We start from the raw sequence: 21613 nt of genomic DNA on the forward strand, positions 1-21613 counted from the left end.
TCTGGCTGTAAAAGAAGGAAATAGAGCTGCTGCACGTAGCCTTGGCATCAATGAGTCAATGGTGAGACGTTGGAGACGCCAGCGGGAAGAACTGTCTCAATGCAAAAAGTCAAAAAAAGCTAGATGGCCCGAACTTGAAGACTTTCTTGAAGATTGGAGAGCAGACGGCCGAGGTGTTTCCACCGTGCAGATCCGACTGAAAGCTGAAACAGTCGCCACCGAAATGAAAATTGAACATTTTAGAGGTGGACCATCCTGGTGTTTCAGATTTATGAGACGAAAGGGACTGTCCATCAGAACCCTTACATATGGTAATTAAACATAATTAAACATTAAAACACCTGCGGCTTATAGTCCAGTGCGGCTTATATATGTACACATCATTCAATTTAGCTGCTGCGGCTTATACTCCGGTGCGCCTTATAGTGTGGAAAATACGGTAGTTCTACTGTAAGCTAGCTACATAATGCTAGTAGTGACCTGGTTAGAGTATTGTAGAGAATTTCCCCCAGTTGTGGTCTTAGCATAGACTTCAAGACCTTTCTATTAATGCTTCTCTTCTCTCTCTCTAGGATGGCTTGGACGCGTTGGTGTACGACCTTGACTTTCCAGCCCTGAGAAAAAACAAAAGCATCGACAACTTCTTGAATAGATGTAAGTAGCTGGCCCATACAAGGCTCTTCTCCCCATATGTCCTCCTTCCTTTGTGCAGAATCCCTCTGTCACTTCCATCAAATTTGTAGAACACACACGCAGGCAGACGATAGAGTGGAGGCTGTTTTTGGGTCACCGCCACGCCTCTATACAGGCCAGGGCACAATTGTGTCTGCAGCTCAGCCCATTCGGTGTCCCCAACAAAGGGGCTTTAATTAGTGGCTGGTGACCCACATGGTGTCTATCATGACTGGTTCACCACTAAACCCCTTCAGAATGGGGGACCACCATGTCTATATGACTGTGGAACTTATATAGAGTCTATGGCATTTTAACACAAGGACTGTCTGCAACTTTGGCGTGTCATTAGTTTATGAATATGGTTATATATTTTAAATGTATGTGGCTACAATGGCAGTAAAGCATCTACCATAGATGACGACAATTCTTCACAAACTGTTCCCCGTATTAGAAACAAACTGTCAATACAAGCTACTGTAAAGCCTTTGGGCTAAATCTGTCACAGGCTATTTGTTCAATTAGTCTTGCTGGGTACTTCTTTCAGTGTTGGAGAGGCCTTGAAGGACATTATGGTAATGGATAGCTGTTTTGAGAGAGGAGCTGGTTGCCAATGGCATCCCCTCAGGGGGTCTGTACTCTTTGTACTGCTAGTGCTCTCCTCCTTGCGGACTACTAACCCATGACATATAGTCTAATCATATTCTGTATGAGACCAGTAGCCTATAGGCCTAGGCTACACTCAGTCACATTAGCCGACAGCTCTGCGGACAGCACAAACACCTGATTTTATTTTCTCCCCCCATATTTTAGTCCAAGCATCTCGGAATAAAATCGTGTTTAAAATGCTTCTAAAAATGTATTTTTATCGCACTGTTTTTTAATACCACTTCTCAAGTAGGGGGTTCATGTACTTTACTTTCTGAAACCCTGAAGCTGTAACTGCTGGAAACGACTCTGCATTCAAAATGGTCTCATTTTAATAGTTCTAGTCCTTGGCTTTATTTTTAGATCAATTGACCTCTGATGCACTGCACTCAGCCCCCCTTTTTTTCCATGCATTCTTGTGCCAGTTGTGACCCATGCAAATAGAAAAACGATCCCTCCTGTTCAGCTATGACCAAATTTGGCTGAATACTATCTTCCCTAGGGTAGCGGAAGCCAGAGTTGTTACATCAGTTAGGCTCTCAGTACTGTAACACACTCTGTAAAGCAGTCAGTGGAGAAACGCTATCAGCTGAAAGACAGAGGTTTCTTTAACTGCTTTGTCTGCCAGAAAACACACAACCTTGGATGGTATGAATGATATCTCTGGAGACCGTATGCAACCCAAATGTAGAGAGCATGTCAAGGATCACTCGTCAAGGTTAACTGGTGTGTATGCAACATCCAAGTTCAATGGTACTGATACTTCAGATATCCAGTGACGTTATTATTACAGATTTTCATCTGCTGTTTTATTTTTATCTTTTTTTAGGAATCTCTGCCTGAGTCGGTGGACAAAGTCCCTTTAGTTATTTACTGATCTACCCAGGTTACCAGCTTACCCTGTTCTAACAAGTTTCCTCTTAATGTCATCTCTCCACCTCTCTTCTTTAGATAAGGACACCATCAGTAAGATCCGGGACCTGCGGATGAAAGCGGAGGACTATGAGGTGGTCAAGGTTATTGGGAGGGGGGCGTTTGGAGAAGTGCAGTTGGTGAGGATTGCTATTATGGTTATGCTAATTTGTCCTGAGTGAATCACATCAAGTGTTATGTGTCTGCCCTTTATACATCTAGTGCAGACAGATATAGGAGTATAACATTATTATTATTATTATTATTATTATTATTATTATTATTATTATTATTATTATATGGCTATAGGTTTGGCTTGATGCAAGCCATATGCCCTAACTAGATTCTCTCCTCTCCCATCTCTCCCAGGTAAGACACAAAGCCACGATGAAGGTATACGCCATGAAGCTGCTTAGCAAGTTTGAGATGATCAAGAGGTCGGACTCTGCTTTCTTCTGGGAGGAGAGGGACATCATGGCCTTTGCCAACAGCGCCTTGGTGGTGCAGGTATGGATAATTGAATAGTGCATAGTTCTTTATAGAGACTCCCTAGTCTCGTCCTCACTTTGCCTACTAGGAACAATATGTTAGGAAGCACAGTGATTGAGATTCAGGCAATTGTAACAGAATATTCATGCTATTTCCATTTCTTGCTTCTTTCCCCTCCATTCCTCCTAATGATGTTTGGTCACTAACCCTAATCTCTCCCCCCCCAGCTGTTTTATGCGTTCCAGGACAACCGCTACCTCTACATGGTGATGGAGTACATGCCCGGTGGAGACCTGGTCAACTTGATGAGCAACTATGACGTCCCTGAGAAGTGGGCCCGCTTCTACACCGCCGAGGTGGTTCTGGCTCTGGATGGGATCCACGCCATGGGATTCATACACAGGTACTACTGTTGCTGTTACTGGTACTGGACCTCTTCTACTCTAAAGGTCTCTTGAGTGTCTCTATGTCTACCTCTTTTCTGTAGTGGCAGTTTTCGCCACCCTTCTAAAGCCTCCCTGAATTTGAGAAACTTTCTCTTGACAGGGACTTAAATCACCAGTTGAATGTACTGTTGTTGGTTTGAGAATGCTTTGCTTGTATAATATCAGGTTTTAGGTTAGAGAACTGCTGGTTTGTTATATTACTTTATACCATGGCATTGTTGAATACTTGTTTCTGATTGGCTTGAAGGGCATTCTAGAGCGTGCATTATTTCCCTATAACGCATGGTATATTTGCATGGTAGAATTCAATGGCTATAGTTCATTCTTACATGTTATGTGATTGAGCTGCTGTTGAAAGCAAAATCCAATTGAAAACATTGGCGTTGCTGAATTCAAATTTCATAATAGCAAGCTAGGACTGCTGGTTTGGTTAGCTAAAGTAGCAAGTCTGTTTGTTTGCTTAAACAAGGCAACTACTGTTACTATCTAGTAAACTTGCTAGCTACTTTCGTGGATGTTGAACACATTTGTAGCGGTAAATGTGTTTAATTATAGCCATGGTATAAAAGGGATAATCAACTCAGGGTTTTATGTGTTCTCTGGAAACGTAATGCAACTCAGTTGAAGGTCAGTTTCACTCCGCTAGCACATCATGGAAGACACCTTCCATGTCGTTCATTATTTTCCAGAGAACGCATAGCCGCTTGTTGATTATCCCTGAAGTGTCTTTTTGTGTCTTTTCAGGGACGTGAAGCCTGATAACATGTTGCTAGACAAAGCAGGCCACTTGAAGTTGGCAGACTTTGGGACCTGTATGAAAATGAACAAGGTAGCTATCGCACTAGCCTTCCAACGCACCATGACTGATAATGAGGAGTTAGTTGACACTATCACCCTGTAGAGTAGACTGTTGTCCAAGGGTTTCAACTGTTTGCTGCTTCCAAATGCTCTATTTAATTAAGCTTAGTGATGGTTTATCAATATTTAGACCTGTTTTTAACACATTTACTTAGTATTCTTCCTTTTCCTTCAGAAAGTATTCATAACCCTTTACTTATTCCACATTTTGTTGTTACAGTCTGAATTCAAAATGGATTAAATATATTTTTTCTCACCCATCTACACACAATAACCCATAATGACAGTGAAAAAATGACAGTGAAAACATGTTTTTTGAAATGTTTGCAAATTTATTGAAAATGAAATGCATCTATCTAATTTACATAAGTATTCACAGTCCCTTGTTATGACACTCCAAATTGAGATCTGGTGTATCCAATTTCCTTTGATCATTCTTGATGTCACTGCAAATTGATTGGAGTCCACCTGTTGCCAATTGTTTGGACATGATTTAGATAGAAACACACCTGTCTATATAAGGTCCCACAGTTGACAGTGCATGTCAGAGCAAAAACTATACCATGAAGTCCAAGGAACTGTCCGTAGATCTCCGAGATTGCCTCATCAGATTTCTTATATCTGAGGAAGAGTATAAAACCATTTCTAGAGTGTTGAAAGTTTCCAAGAGCACAGTGGTCTCCATCATTGGGAAATTGAAAAAATATGGAACTACCCAGACTCTGCTTAGAGCTGGCCGTCCGACCAAACTGAACAACCAGGCAAGAACGACCTTGGTCAGGGAGGTGACCAAGAACCCAATGACCACTCTGACAGAACTGCGGAGTTCCTTGGCTGAGATGGGAGAACCTGCCAGAAGAACAACAGTCTTTATAGCACTTCACCAATCTGGGCTTTATGGGAGAGTGGCCAGACGGAAGCCGCTCCTGAGAAAAAGGCACATGACCGCAAGCCTGGAGTTTGCAAAAAGGCACGTCGCGTAAAACGCACTGAGATCATAAGGCAAACCATTCTCTGGTCTGATGATACAAAAAATAACTCTTTGGCCTGAATGCAAACCGCTATGTCTGGAGAAAACCAGGCTAACACCATCCCTGCCGTGAAGCATGGTGGTGGCAGCCACTGGTAAGGATAGAGGGAACAATGAATGGTGCCAAATACAGGCAAATCTTTGAGAACCTGCTTTAGGGTGCAATCGACCTTAGACTGGGGCGAAGATTTACGTTCCAACAGGACGATGACCCCAAGCATACAGTCAAAGCAACACTGTACTGGCTTCAGAACAAGAATGTGAAAATCCTTGAGTGGCCCAGCCAAAGCCCAGACTTAAATTGCATTTGAAAATCTGTGGAAAGACTTGAAGATTGCTGTTCACGCCGCACCCCATCAAACTTAACGGAGCTTGAGAAAATCTGCAAGGAAGAATGGGAGAAAATCCCCATCCAGATGGGCAAAGTTGATACAGAGATATACCCAAGATGACTGAAAGCTGTATTTCATTTTCAATAAATTTGCTACAATTTCTAAAAACATGTTTTCACTTTGTGGTTATGGGGTATTGTGTTTAGATAGGTGAGAGAAATCAATTTAATCCATTTTGAATTCCGGCTGTAATACAACAAAATGTGGAATAAGTCAAGGGGTATGAATACTTTCTGAAGGCACTGTATCAGCACTTAGGCCTACAATTTGTTTGCTTTCTTGAGCTGTGAAAGCTAATGCATTTTAGAACATACAAGCTTTGTACAATGCGACACAGCAGTGTTTATAAATACAGTAGAATAGTAGTTTAATATGATTCATGCTGTTTCAGGATGGTATGGTACGATGCGACACAGCAGTGGGAACGCCAGACTACATTTCACCAGAGGTACTAAAATCCCAGGGAGGAGATGGATATTACGGCCAGGAGTGTGACTGGTGGTCCGTGGGAGTCTTCCTGTATGAGATGCTCGTCGGTGAGTCGCAATACGAGACCTTTTCTCACGCTGTTACGATCAGAAACAAACTGGTCATACAGTTTGAACCCCTATTGTAGTTCTGGAGCAGAGTATTCCCATTAATTTGCAGGCAGCAAAAATACCATTGAGGATAGTCTTCTATTCCCTCATTTGACTCTGGTAGTACATAACATCTTCCCCTTGTTTTGTCATATTGTACACTGCTCAAAAAAATAAAGGGAACACTAAAATAACATCCTGGATCTGAACGAATGAAATAATCTTATTAAATACTTTTTTCTTTACATAGTTGAATGTGCTGACAACAAAATCACACAAATTATCAATGGAAATCAAATGTATCAACCCATGGAGGTCTGGATTTGGAGTCACCCTCAAAATTAAAGAGGAAAACCACACTACAGGCTGATCCAACTTTGATGTAATGTCCTTAAAACAAGTCAAAATGAGGCTCAGTAGTGTGTGTGGCCTCCACGTGCCTGTATGACCTCCCTACAACGCCTGGGCATGCTCCTGATGAGGTGGCGGCTGGTCTCCTGAGGGATCTCCTCCCAGACCTGGACTAAAGCATCCGCCAACTCCTGGACAGTCTGTGGTGCAATGTGCCATTGGTGGATGGAGCGAGACATGATGTCCCAGATGTGCTCAATTGGATTCAGGTCTGGGGAACGGGCGGGCCAGTCCATAGCATCAATGCCTTCCTCTTGCAGGAACTGCTGACACACTCCAGCCACATGAGGTCTAGCATTGTCTTGCATTAGGAGGAACCCAGGGGCAACCGCACCAGCATATGGTCTCACAAGGGGTCTGAGGATCTCATCTCGGTACCTAATGGCAGTCAGGCTACCTCTGGCGAGCACATGGAGGGCTGTGTGGCCCCCCAAAGAAATGCCACCCCACACCATGACTGACCCACCGCCAAACCGGTCATGCTGGAGGATGTTGCAGGCAGCAGAACGTTCTCCACGGCGTCTCCAGACTCTGTCACGTCTGTCACATGTGCTCAGTGTGAACCGGCTTTCATCTGTGAAGAGCACAGGGCGCCAGTGGCAAATTTGCCAATCTTGGTGTTCTCTGGCAAATGCCAAACGTCCTGGACCCCCACCTGTGGACGTCGGGCCCTCATACCACCCTCATGGAGTCTGTTTCTGACCGTTTGAGCAGACACATGCACATTTGTGGCCTGCTGGAGGTCATTTTGCAGGGCTCTGGCAGTGCTCCTCCTTGCACAAAGGCGGAGGTAGCAGTCCTGCTGCTGGGTTGTTGGCCTCCTCCACGTCTCCTGATGTACTGGCCTGTCTCCTGGTAGCGCCTCAATGCTCTGGACACTACACTGACAGACACAGCAAACCTTCTTGCCACAGCTCGCATTGATGTGCCATCCTGGATGAGCTGCACTACCTGAGCCACTTGTGTGGGTTGTAGACTCCGTCTCATGCTACCACTAGAGTGAAAGCACCGCCAGCATTCAAAGTGACCAAAACATCAGCCAGGAAGCATAGGAACTGAGAAGTGGTCTGTGGTCACCACCTGCAGAACCACTTCTTTATTGGGGGTGTCTTGCTAATTGCCTATAATTTCCACCTGTTGTCTATTCCATTTGCACAACAGCATGTGAAATGTATTGTCAATCAGTGTTGCTTCCTAAGTGAACAGTTTGATTTCACAGAAGTGTGATTGACTTGGAGTTACATTGTGTTGTTTAAGTGTTCCCTTTATTTTTTTGAGCAGTGTATAATCATCATGACATTAATCCATACTATGCAATGATTAAGTTGGAAAGAATACTATCTTGTTGCTCCTGTACTGCATATACAGTATCCTGTTTCACACATTGGCCACTTGTAGTGAATCACGTTTACTTAATTTTTTATCCCAGCCCCCGTCCCCACAGGAGGCCTTTTGCCTCTTGGTAGGCCGTCATTGTAAATAAGAATTTGTTTTTAATTGACTTGCATAGTTAAATAAAAATAAAGTAAAGAAAACAACATTTCACACACTGAACCTGGATGGATGTGGTCTCTGGAATGACTCCAGACTTCCAGTGTGTTTGTGTTTATAGCCAAGTGTGTGTGTTTCAGTCTGTTTGTGATTGTTTTGTGGCCACTTATTGTAGACATTGCCGTAGGGCTGGGTGATATGGCCAAAATGTCATATCACATTATCTTCCTTATTTAGTGGTATTTAAGTCTTTTTTTTTTTTTCAGAATAAAATAATTTAGAAATATATTTTTAGTAGTTCATGACCCTAGGATAGCAACAAATGAATTCTAAGTGGTTTCAATGGGCTTCCTCCATTCTGATTGTTGTATACTCAACCAAACTAGGACAAAACTGACAGTTGTCCAATTTGTAGAACTTTTCATTTATTTAACACTGTATCAAAATACCTTTTATAGACGGTATGGTAAAAATCCATACCGGTATGTGGATCCATACCAGTATACCTTAAGACGATATATCACCCAGCCCTACATTGCCTCAACCTAAAGGAAGTGGATAGTCAACCAGCACATCCCAAAGTTGAGGCCAGGTATAGGGATCAACATTTGTTCAAGGTTAGGGTAATGGTTAAGGGTTTACATTTAGGCTAAGCAAACCCCCATTGAGAACCATTCAAAATATGTTGGCTTGGCTGCGTTCACTAGCTAACCTCACTGCCTGTGGATTTGTGTGCCTATAGGTGACACACCGTTCTATGCTGACTCGTTGGTGGGGACTTACAGTAAGATCATGAACCACAAGAACGCACTGACCTTTCCTGAAGACAGCGACATCTCCAAGGATGCCAAGAACCTTATCTGTGCCTTCCTGACTGACAGGTGAGGGTGATTACTTTATTTTTATGCGCAGTTAGGAAATAAAAACTGGTGGCGCGGAAAGCCCTGATTTATACAGTTTTAGTCAGATAAATCTTTCTTGTTTTACCAATGATTTCCCTAGTTGACAAGTAGATGGAAAGGGACTAGTGTTATGAACTCATTGACTTGATTAGACTTAGTAATCACTCAAACATCGAGCTGTGATCATCTGAAGAGCTATCATTCATGTCGAGAAGCTTTCACTCAGTTGTTTTCAGAGAGTTAGTTTCAAATCCATAGACTCTGTATAATAATGGACATTATCAGTGGATTGCAGAATCACTAAACAGTACGTTGTTCTAATTTCCTGTTACCAGGGAGGTGCGACTGGGCCGTAACGGGGTGGATGAGATCAAGAGGCATCCTTTCTTCAAGAATGACCAGTGGACATGGGAGAACATCAGAGAGAGTGAGTTGTGTTCAGGTCAACCAGGAGCGCTTTCATGATTCCTATGTGTTTGTAACACCCCCTTAACCCCCTCACTCTGCACTGCTCTGTTGATTAACTGCTGTTAGTGAAAATACATGTTTTCCCATTGACCTACTGAGGACAGTCACAGGAAATACCAGAATAAGAACCATTCATTTCATTCAGTAACCCATGGCCACGCACTGAGTGATTGCAACGATTCCACTTTTAGTGGTGTTATCAGTTTGAAACCAATTTGAAACCTGGATGGATGATTTTGAGGGTGAGAACGGGATCATGTACAGTAGGGCGATTATTTTTTTTTTTAATGGGGCGGTACTACCAGAACTTGTCCTATAAGAAACGCTCATTTTGGATTTCTGTTGCAAAGCTTTTTGCTGCGGTGTACCCTACCGAACAGCACCCTGGCGTTAGTGTTGATGTGGTCTCCGGCTACAGCGGAGAGATTAGAGGCGGAGGGCTAAATGTAAATCCACTGGCTATAGCAGCTCTTTACTGGGTTTATATTAAATACGCTGAAGGGCTGCAGTCAGCACTTTGGCCTGGCCACACCGCTCCTAGCCCTGCTCTGGCATGCCCTGCCATTCTCCAGCACCAGCTGTCCTAGCTGCTCCTCTAGATGCTCCCCTAGTTGACTAGCTGGGTGACCTAGGAATGGAACCCTATTCCCTATGAAGTGCACTTGTTTTGGCCTGAGCCTTACATATGTGGTGAGCCTTACATCTGTGCAGTGCACTTCATAGGGAAAAGGTGCAAAGTAGTACACTTCATAGGGAATAGGATGCCAGGTTCAGTGTGTGAACCAGAACTCTGTCACCCCTCCGCATACCTACTGTATCAACTGTCAGACTGAGTGCTGGTGTTTTATAGTTGATACATTTTATCTCCTAAGTAATCTAGATTGACAAGAGACAGTTTAAGATTATGGGGGAGAGAAGGACTGACATATTTGACAGCAGAACATTGCCATAAGCAGAGAAGAGATAGTGTGGTGTCAGGACTATAGGAGAAAGAGGGCAGAGCACGCACACATCCACATCGACGGGGCTGTTGTGGAGCAGTTCGAGAGCTTTAAGTTCCTTGGTGTCCACATCTCTAAGGACTTAACATGGTCCACACACACCTGAACAGTAGTGAAGCGGGAAAGGCAGCACCTCTTCTCCCGTCATGAGGCTGAAAATTATTGGCATGGGCCCTCAGATCCTCTGCACCATCGAGAGCATCTTGATTGGCTGCATCACTGGCAATTGTACTGCCCTTGACCGCAAAGCGCTACAAAGTGTGGTGCGGACTGCCCAGTACCTCACTGTGGCCGTGCTCCCTGCCATCCAGGACCTCTATATCAGGCGGTGTCAGAGGAAGACCTGAAAAATTGCCAAAGACTCCAGCCACCTGAGCCATAGACTGTACTGGAGCATCGGCTCTCGGACCAACCGGCTCTAAAACAGCTTCTACCCCCAAGCTCTCTCCTCAGACTGCTAAATAGCCAGACTGCTAAATAGTCAATTAATGGTACCCAAACTATCTTGCACTGACCCTACGCACACTCACTAGACTATACAGTGAGGGAAAAAAGTATTTGATCCCCTGCTGATTTTGTACGTTTGCCCACTGACAAAGAAATGATCAGTCTATAATTTTAATGGTAGGTTTATTTGAACAGTGAGAGACAGAATAACAACAAAAAAATCCAGAAAAACGCATGTCAAAAATGTTATAAATTGATTTGCATTTTAATGAGGGAAATAAGTATTTGACCCCCTCTCAATCAGAAAGATTTCTGGCTCCCAGGTGTCTTTTATACAGGTAATGAGCTGAGATTAGGAGCACACTCTTAAAGGGAGTGCACCTAATCTCAGCTTGTTACCTGTATAAAAGACACCTGTCCACAGAAGCAATCAATCAATCAGATTCCAATCTCTCCACCATGGCCAAGACCAAAGAGCTCTTCAAGGATGTCAGGGACAAGATTGTAGACCTACACAAGGCTGGAATGGGCTACAAGACCATCGCCAAGCAGCTTGGTGAGAAGGTGACAACCGTTGGTGCGATTATTGGCAAATGGAAGAAACACAAAATAACTGTCAATCTCCCTCGGCCTGGGGCTCCATGCAAGATCTCACCTCATGGAGTTGCAATGATCATGAGAACGGTGAGGAATCAGCCCAGAACTACACGGGAGGATCTTGTCAATGATCTCAAGGCAGCTGGGACCATAGTCACCAAGAAAACAATTGGTAACACACTACACCATGAAGGACTGAAATCCTGCAGCGCCCGCAAGGTCCCCCTGCTCAAGAAAGCACATATACATGCCTGTCTGAAGTTTGCCAATGAACATCTGAATGATTCAGAGGAGAACTGGGTGAAAGTGTTGTGGTGAGATGAGACCAAAATCGAGCTCTTTGGCATCAACTGAACTCGCCGTGTTTGGAGGAGGAGGAATGCTGCCTATGACCCCAAGAACACCATCCCCACTGTCAAACATGGAGGTGGAAACATTATGCTTTGGGGGTGTTTTTCTGCTAAGGGGACAGGACAACTTCACCGCTTCAAAGGGACGATGGACGGGCCATGTACCATCAAATCTTGGGTGAGAACCTCCTTCCCTCAGCCAGGGCATTGAAAATGGGTCGTGGATGGGTATTCCAGCATGACAATGACCCAAAACACACGGCCAAGGCAACAAAGGAGTGGCTCAAGAAGAAGCACATTAAGGTCCTGGAGTGGCGTAGCCAGTCTCCAGATCTTAATCCCATAGAAAATCTGTGGAGGGAGCTGAAGGTTCGAGTTGCCAAACGTCAGCCTCGAAACCTTAATGATTTGGAGAAGATCTGCAAAGAGGAGTGGGACAAAATCCCTCCTGAGATGTGTGCAAACCTGGTGGCCAACTACAAGAAACGTCTGACCTCTGTGATTGCCAACAAGGGTTTTGCCACCAAGTACTAAGTCATGTTTTGAGAGGGGGTCAAATACTTATTTCCCTCATTAAAATGCAAATCAATTTATAACATTTTTGACATGCGTTTTTCTGGATTTTGTTGTTGTTATTCTGTCTGTCACTGTTCAAATAAACCTACCATTAAAATTATAGACTGATCATGTCTTTGTCAGTGGGCAAACATACAAAATCAGCAGGGGATCAAATACTTTTTTCCCTCACTGTATGTACACACCATACACACACACTCACTCACTCACACACTACACTGTCACTCCCACACAAATCCCTCACACATTCAAACACTATATACGCACACACACACACATACTGACAACACCAACAAACATACATCGACATATGTGCACTCTCTCACACACACTTCTATACTCATCATTTGCTGCTGCTACTCTGTTCTTTATTTTACTCTTATTATTATCTATCCTGATGCCTAGTCACTACCCTGCCTTCATGTACATAGGTACCTAAAGTACCTCGAACCGCTGCACATTGATCTGGTACTGGTACTCCCTGTATATAGCTCCATTCTTGTGTATTTTGTTTTTTTCCTCTTGTGTTGGTTACCATTTTAAAAAATTATCATATTTAAATTCTGCATTGTTGGGAAAGGTTCATAAGCAAGCATTTCACTGTAAAGTCTACACTAGTTGTATTCGGTACATGTGATAAATACTATTTTATTTCATATGGGAATGATTTAGAGTAATAATAATTCAGGGGATGCTTATATTTGTCTTGTTACACAAGTATGTAATGGAAGTGTGTTTCTTGCATATCCCAACTCCCCTGAGACTGTGTTGTTTACACTTGTATCTCCCATCTCCTTGTACTGGAATCTATATTTGGCCAGTTTTAAAGTGCAGTACACACCTCAAAGTTTGACTGGCATTTCCCCCCACAACATGATCTCAAGTTCTCAACTCAATGTGCCTCCGCACCACCTCAGAAAACTATGAGAATACCTCTCCACCTGCGGTGAATCATGTTTCGGTTCTCTCCTCTCCTCTCCTCTCCTCTCCTCTCCTCCACCTTCTGTCTATCTGTGTTTCCAGCGGCGGCCCCGGTAGTGCCTGAGCTGAGCAGTGACATCGACACCAGTAACTTTGACGACATTGAGGAGGACCGGGGAGACGAGGAGACCTTCCCCATACCAAAGGCCTTTGTGGGCAACCAGCTGCCCTTTGTGGGGTTCACCTACTATAGCAGTCATCAGTAAGTCTGTTAGCATAGCCAGGCTTCAACTACTACAGCAGTCACCAGTAAGTCTGTTAGCATAGCCAGGCTTCAACTACTACAGCAGTCACCAGTAAGGCTCTTGAATCATGTTTCGTGGAGAATTTCCATTAACTGCATTTTAGTCCAAGACTTTAATCTGTGTCAGGAAAATGGTGTCCAGAGTATGTGTTGGCACTGTCCGCTTAGCCTGGCGTCACCAACTACAGTCAACACTGTCAGTCGTCACCTAGGCTTTTCCTGGTCAGCTCAGGAGAAACTCAAGGCCTTAACCATGGTCATCATACTGTAGTCAGGCCTGATTTACCACAGTCAAAATAGTCAGGGTGCACCGGCTGGCGCAATCATCAGTTATTCTGTCAACTACTAGTCAACACTTTCTAGCTTAACCTGCTAGATTCATCAGAACTGTCAGTACTGCCGTTTTTTATACCGCCACATAAATCTAATGCAACCTGTAGAACTACATAGCTAATTACACCCTGAGCTTGTTAGACATGCACATATGAATGTCTCATACTGGAGGGTAATCTGACCTAGATAACAACCACAACATGTTTGACCCAGTGGGATGTGTTCACTGTTTGGTCAGGTCAGGGAAGTGTGGTCCTAGTGTTGTCTCTGACTACGGTGCCTTCAGAAAGTATTCACACCCCTGGAGTTTCTCCACATTTTGTTTTGTTACAGCCTGAATTTAAAATGGATTAAATTGAGATTGTGTCACTGGCCTACACACAATACCCCATAATGTCAAAGAGGAATGATGTTTTTATTAAAAATGAAAAGCTGAAATGTCTTGAGTCAATAAGTGTTTGACCACTTTGTTATGACAAGCCTAAATAAGTTCAGGATTCACTCTGTGTGTAATAAGAGTGTTTAACATGATTTTTGAATGACTACCTCATCTCTGTATCCCACAGATACAATTATCTGTAAGGTCCCTCAGTCGAGCAGTGAATTTCAAACACAGATTCAATCACAAAGGCCAGGGAGGTTTTTCCAATGCCTCGCAAAGAAGGGCACCTATTTGTAGATTGGTAAATCTCCCTTTGAGCAGGGTAAAGTTATTAATTACACTTTAGATGGTGTATCAATACACCCAGTCACTACAAAGATGCAGACGTCCTCCTAACTCCGTTGCCGGAGAGGAAGGAAACCTCTCAGGGATTTCACCATGAGGCCAATCAATGGTGACTTTAAAACAGTTAGAGTTGAATGGCTGTGATAGGAGAAAACTGAGGATGGATCAACAGCATTGTAGTTACTTCACAATACTAAATGACAGAGTGAAAAGGAAGCCTGTACAGAATAAAAATATCCCAAAACACGCATCCTGTTTGCGATAAGGCACGTAAGTAAAACTGCAAAAAATGGCAAAGAAATTAACTTTGTCCTGAAAACAAACCGTTATGTTTGGGGCAAAACCAACACAACACATCACTGAGTACCACCCTCCTGTACTCCCTGTTCACTCATGACCGCATGGCCAGTCACGACTCCAACACCATCATTTAAGTTTGCCGATGACACAACAGTGGTAGGCCTGATCACCGACAATGACGAGACAGCCTATAGGGAGGAGGTCAGAGACCTGGCCGTGTGGTGCCAGGACAACAACCTCTCCCACAACGTAATCAAGACAAAGGAGATGATTGTGGACTACAGGAAAAAGAAGAGGACCGAGCACGCCCCCATTCTCATCGATGGGGCTGTAGTGGAGCAGGTTGAGAGCTTAAGTTCCTTGATGTCCACATCACCAACAAACGAACATGGTCCAAGCACACCAAGAGAGTCGTGAAAAGGGCACGACAACGCCTATTCCCCCTCAGGAGACTGAAAAGATTTGGCATGGGTCCTCAGATCCTCAAAAGGTTCTACAGCTGCACTGTCGAGAGCATCCTGACTGGTTGCATCACTGCCTGGTATGGCAACTGCTCGGCCTCCGACCGCAAGGCACTACAGAGGGTAGTGCGTACGGCCCAGTACATCACTGGGGCCAAGCTTCCTGCCATCCAGGACCTCTATACCAGGCGGTGTCAGAGGAAGGCCCTAAAAATGGTCAAAGACTCCAGCCACCCTAGTTATAGACTGTTCTCTCTGCTACCGCACGGCAAGCGGTACCGGAGCGCAAAGTCTAGGTCCAAGAGGCTTCTAAACAGCTTCTACCCCCAAGCCATAAGACTCTTGAACATCTAATCAAATGGCTACCCAGACTATTTGCATTGCCCCCCCACCCCTCTTTTACGCTGCTGCTACTCTCTGTTTATTATCTATGCATAGTCACTTTAATAACTCTACCCACATGTACATACAGTGAGGGAAAAAAGTATTTGATCCCCTGCTGATTTTGTACGTTTGCCCACTGACAAAGAAATGATCAGTCTATAATTTTAATGGTAGGTTTATTTGAACACAGAGACAGAATAACAACAACAAAATCCAGAAAAACGCATGTCAAAAATGTTATGAATTGATTTGCATTTTAATGAGGGAAATAAGTATTTGACCCCTCTGCAAAACATGACTTAGTACTTGGTGGCAAAACCCTTGTTGGCAATCACAGAGGTCAGACGTTTCTTGTAGTTGACCACCAGGTTTGCACACATCTCAGGAGGGATTTTTTCCCACTCCTCTTTGCAGATCTTCTCCAAATCATTAAGGTTTCGAGGCTGACATTTGGCAACTCGAACATTCAGCTCCCTCCACAGATTTTCTGGCTATGCCACTCCAGGACCTTAATGTGCTTCTTCTTGAGCCACTCCTTTGTTGCCTTGGCCGTGTGTTTTGGGTCATTGTCATGCTGGAATACCCATCCACGACCCATTTTCAATGTCCTGGCTGAGGGAAGGAGGTTCTCACCCAAGATTTGACGGTACATGGCCCGTCCATCGTCCCTTTGAAGCGGTGAAGTTGTCCTGTCCCCTTAGCAAAAAAACACCCCCAAAGCATAATGTTTCCACCTCCATGTTTGACGGTGGGGATGGTGTTCTTGGGGTCATAGGCAGCATTCCTCCTCCTCCAAACACGGCGAGTTGAGTTGATGCCAAAGAGCTCGATTTTGGTCTCATCTGACCACAACACTTTCACCCAGTTCTCCTCTGAATCATTCAGATGTTCATTGGCAAACTTCAGACAGGCATGTATATGTGCTTTCTTGAGCAGGGGGACCTTGCGGGCACTGCAGGATTTCAGTCCTTCACGGCGTAGTGTGTTACCAATTGTTTTCTTGGTGAGTATGGTCCCAGCTGCCTTGAGATCATTGACAAGATCCTCCCGTGTAGTTCTGGGCTGATTCCTCACCGTTCTCATGATCATTGCAACTCCATGAGGTGAGATCTTGTATGGAGCCCCAGGCCGAGGGAGATTGACAGTTCTTTTGTGTTTCTTCCATTTGCGAATAATCGCACCAACTGTTGTCACCTTCTCACCAAGCTGCTTGGCGATGGTCTTGTAGCCCATTCCAGCCTTGTGTAGGTCTACAATCTTGTCCCTGACATCCTTGGAGAGCTCTTTGGTCTTGGCCATGGTGGATAGTTTGGAATCTGATTGATTGATTGCTTCTGTGGACAGGTGTCTTTTATACAGGTAACAAGCTGAGATTAGGAGCACTCCCTTTAAGAATGTGCTCCTAATCTCAGCTCGTTACCTGTATAAAAGACACATTGGAGGCAGAAATCTTTCTGATTGAGAGGGGGTCAAATACTTATTTCCCTTATTAAAATGCAAATCAATTTATAACATTTTTGACATGCGCTTTTCTGGATTTTTTTGTTGTTATTCTGTCTCTCACTGTTCAAATAAACCTACCATTAAAATTATAGACTGATCATTTTTTTGTCAGTGGGCAAACGTACAAAATCAGCAGGAGATCAAATACTTACTTGAAGAATATTATTTAGGAATAATATGCAAATATTGTACAATCTAGGTGTGCAAAGCTCTTAGAGACTTACCCAGAAAGACTCACAGCTGTAATCTCTTTCCAAGTTGATTCTAACATGTATTGACTCAGGGGGTTACAAATGTAAAAGAAATCTGCCACTTTGACATTAAAGTATTTTGTGTAAATCGTTGACAAAGAAAAATACAATTAAATCCATTTGAACCCTACTTTGTAACACAAAATGTTGATCAAGTTGTTGTGGTCTATCCCCCAGGTTTTCCCGGAGCACCAGCACCAAGAGTGTTGACAAACGCAGCAGCTCCACCAAGGAGGATAAGAGCCATGTGAGTACTACTTATAGAGATGAAAACAAGTCTGTTGCATCTGGAGTAGCTACTTTCTGCGATGCTAAATTCTCTTCAGGTTTTTATGTCACGTTCCAATGCGTAATGGACACTAGTGTCGGTTTATTCTACTTGAGCATGTTACACTCTGCAATGCCAAACTGATTACAAATGTATTGTGTTGCAAAGTGTAATGTATTCTACAGTGTCTGTCTATGGTGTTGTCATACACATTGTCTGTGTTCAGCTGGAGAACCTGCAGAAGAGGATCTACCAGCTGGAGGAGCAGCTACACAGTGAGATGCAGCTAAAGGACGAGATGGAGCAGAAGTGCAGGTAGCAATCAATCACCCGTCAATCAACTTCAATTAACCAATAAGTCAGATCAATAATCAACAAATCAGATTTCAAGCAAAACAAATACATGCTCGTAAAAAGTGTATTTTAATGAACAATGCACCTGTTTTGGAGCAGTTCCCATTTTAAAAGATCAAGCAAAGCAAGTTAAAGTGCTAATCTTTGCTCCTTCTTTAGGACGATGAACACAAAGCTCGACAAGATCATGAAAGAGCTGGACGAGGAGGTGAGTGAATGTCTAGTGTTCTGAAACATACCAGGGCAAATGCATAATCACGATGTACGGTAATCTACAAAAGTGCAGCAAACAAGACATGATATAGGGCCTAAATGCTCTGTACATTGAGTACTAACTCCTGTGCCACCCTCCCCTCCTCCCAGGCCAACGTGAGGAAGGGTGTGGAGGCCAGTATGTCCCTCCTGGAGAAAGACAAGATGATGATCCAGCACAGAGTCACCGAGTACCAAAGAAAAGCCGACCAGGAGGCAGAGAAGAGACGCAACTTGGAGAACGAGGGTAAGGATTGTTTGTTTTTATCCTTCTCTTTAACTCAATCTCTCCAATCTCCCACTGTTTTAGTCCAAACCTCTGTCTATACACATGTCTATAACAAGTGTTTATAACACTGATTATAAACACTTGCCCATTCCACCCTCGGAAAGGCACACATACACAATCCATGTCTCAGTTGTCTCGAGGCTTAAAAATCCTTCTTTAACCCGTCTCCTCCCGTTAATCTACACTGATTTTGAAGTGGATTTAACAGGTGACCTCAATAAGGGCTCATAGCTTTCACCTGAATTCACCTGGTCATTCTGTCATAGAAAGAGCAGGTGTTCCTAATGTTTTGTACACTAAGTGACAGGATTTGTACAGGGTTAGTGCTACTACAGTATAATCTATAATGAGATCTTGCACTACTGCAGTAGCATCTTTCCTCCCTGTATTCATAAAGCATCTCACTCAGAGTACGATTACTGATCCTCCCTGTCCATGTAATGTTACTATGATCTTGAAGAAAAAGCTGATCCTGTATTTGTACTCCTACTCTGAAATGCTTTATGAAAACGGGCCCAGATGTTATTGGATCTAGCCCTAACAGATGTTTGTCCCAACTGGATTACTAGTACTCACTCTGACCGATACAAGTGCAGCTTGACCTGCTAGTCTAGTTGTCTGCTAGTCTGACTCCCCCTACAGTGCTAACTAGCAGTCTTAACCCAGACACTCACCCTCTGAGACGCTCCCGTTAACTGGGACCAGAGGATCGCTGTGAACTAAGTGGATTCACACGTATTAACTCCTTAAACTACCAGATCGGATACCAACATGCACATAAACAGAGCACTTTAAATGCAACACATGAGCAACTCCCATGCACAAAAAAACATGTTTCTGGATACAGTTAGTTTAGTGTCATGTTTTGAAAGGGAGACGTGTGTGATAAAGATGACTTGATCTTTCATTTAACTCTCATCCTTACTCTGTTTCTTCTCAGTGTCCACTCTGAAAGAGCAGCTTGAGGCCATGAGGAAAATCTGCCAAAACTCTCAGGCCTCGAATGACAAGATCCTACAACTGCAGAAGCAGGTACAGTATCTCTCGTACACTCACACAGCTTTGTTTTGGTCAATTCTCTGGACTTTTTGGAGAGAGAAAATATATTCCCATTCAAAATCCTATTATCCTTAACCTAACCCCTAAACCTAACCCTAACACTAACCCTAAATCTAACCCGTAAGCCTAAAATAGTGTTTGAACAAATCCTGACTTTTCAAAAATGTTATTGTTTTCCTACCTTGTCAGGACATTCTGACGACTTGTCAGGACATTGTGGTCCTGATAAGGTAGGAAAATGTGTATACACACACACTGCTCTCATCAATTGCCATCCACACAGCATAGGGGGTCATTCTAGGTTTGAGGTCTCGTTTGAGGGTCAGAATGTGGGTCAAAGGTATGGACTGTGCAGGGAAGGGGTTTGTTTTGAGGAATGTGTTTGGATGTGTGAGACAGTTCAAGGAGAGAGCAGGCCAGGTTATAACCACAGATCTAGGATCAGATTACTCCACCCTAAATTTGAACCTTAACCATGACAAGGATTAACAATATCTGACCCTTTGTGATCACCCTATGGCTTTGTTACATTACATGCATTGAAGTTTATCAGCAAATTGAAGCCCCTTTTATTTTCATATGCGCAAGTGAAGGACACAGAGGAATCAGTGCCTCATACCAGACTAGTATAGACCTTTCAGACAGCAACACTAGTCTTTGCCTATTAAGTATTACTGGAAGTGCATGGATGGATATGATTCTATAGTAACATTAGACGTCCACCCACATAGTGGTTAAAAACCCCAACAACCGTCTCAGAATCAAACATTCTGCAGCAACTGAGCAGATCATCTGTGTCAGGAGGTAATATTGACTGTGAGCTTTCCCAATGGTTGTTTCCTTGACTGACAGCTGGAGGAGGCCAATGACCTGCTGAGGGTGGAGTCCGACACGGCAGCGCGGCTGAGGAAGAGCCACACGGAGATGGCCAAGTCCGTGACCCAGTTGGAGGGGCTGACCAGTGAGCTGCAGGAGAAGAGCCGCTCGGCCGACGGAGGGAGGGCCCAGCTGGAGAAAGAGCTGCTGCAGCTGCAGAGCACCCTGGACTCTGAGAGGAGGAGCTACAGCCAGGGATCAGAGGAGATCCACGAGCTGCAAGGTACCAGAACACGTTCCTGGCTACATTTCAATTCTCCACTCTTTAATCTTTATTCAGCTCCCCATTAGCTGACAGCTACTCTTCCTGGGGTCTATACAACAAAAAAATACATAGCTAAGCACTCATGTGAGCATGGTCTTTTAAATCCATGTAGGGGGGTGCACAAGTGCACCAGACAAGAAAAAGTGTGGAGAATTGGGACGCACTCAGTGGCTCACACCCAAAGACTGTGCTCATTGTTCTATGAGTAAATATGACTTGGACATGACTCAGTGTTTGAGTAAATACGAGGTCTGACCGCAACCCTGCGTTCACTTGGGCATGTGTTAGAACTAGAATGGATGAACATGATTGCCTACGCCATTTTAGTTTGCTTTACAGTAATTCCTCAGTCACTCTTACTTAACTGTTTTTCAGTCTTGCCACGTTCAACTAACTTCAAATGATCTGAATTGATTTGTCTCTCCCTCTCTTCTCAACTATTTAAGAGACAGCTGGGGAATCTTAGCTCCAGTTCTAACCATTCTCGTTCATCACATTAGACGTGCCCAGGCACTGCCAATGCCCACAGCACTCACATCAGACTTATCTGCCAAACAGTCATGTTTTATCTGGAGAGAAGTGCTTTGAAGAGGCTTGGGGATGAATTTATCTGATGGATTGTGTTGAAATAATATTGCTCTAAATTCAGACTGAATTTGAAGTCTACAGTCATCCATATTTAATAAAAATAATACTTTACTGTCCAGTTTCCTTAGTCCACAAATATAGTTTTCCAAATCGGAAAGCTATGCATTATGGTGTTGTCAACATGGGTTTAGCACGTTACACAAACCACTA

The 21613-nt window shown here is 43.7% G+C and overlaps 1 protein-coding gene across 2 annotated transcripts in view; it reads left to right on the forward strand.

Moving 5' to 3' along the window:
• Positions 1-21613, forward strand: part of LOC311099231 (rho-associated protein kinase 1-like) — a 68120-nt gene that overhangs the window by 26969 nt on the left and 19538 nt on the right. For both annotated transcript variants that reach the window (XM_084139916.1, XM_084139915.1), the window contains exons 2-16: positions 573-654; positions 2272-2372; positions 2602-2739; positions 2949-3124; positions 3912-3996; positions 5839-5983; positions 8670-8808; positions 9165-9256; positions 13292-13451; positions 17630-17699; positions 17947-18035; positions 18234-18282; positions 18438-18573; positions 19556-19647; positions 20527-20773. In XM_084139916.1, coding sequence (XP_083996042.1) covers positions 573-654; positions 2272-2372; positions 2602-2739; positions 2949-3124; positions 3912-3996; positions 5839-5983; positions 8670-8808; positions 9165-9256; positions 13292-13451; positions 17630-17699; positions 17947-18035; positions 18234-18282; positions 18438-18573; positions 19556-19647; positions 20527-20773 — 1801 coding nt within the window. The remainder of the gene's footprint in view (positions 1-572; positions 655-2271; positions 2373-2601; positions 2740-2948; positions 3125-3911; positions 3997-5838; positions 5984-8669; positions 8809-9164; positions 9257-13291; positions 13452-17629; positions 17700-17946; positions 18036-18233; positions 18283-18437; positions 18574-19555; positions 19648-20526; positions 20774-21613) is intronic.

The sequence above is a fragment of the Coregonus lavaretus genome (assembly GCF_964263955.1).
Source record: "Coregonus lavaretus genome assembly, chromosome: 23".
Lineage (NCBI taxonomy): Eukaryota > Metazoa > Chordata > Actinopteri > Salmoniformes > Salmonidae > Coregonus > Coregonus lavaretus.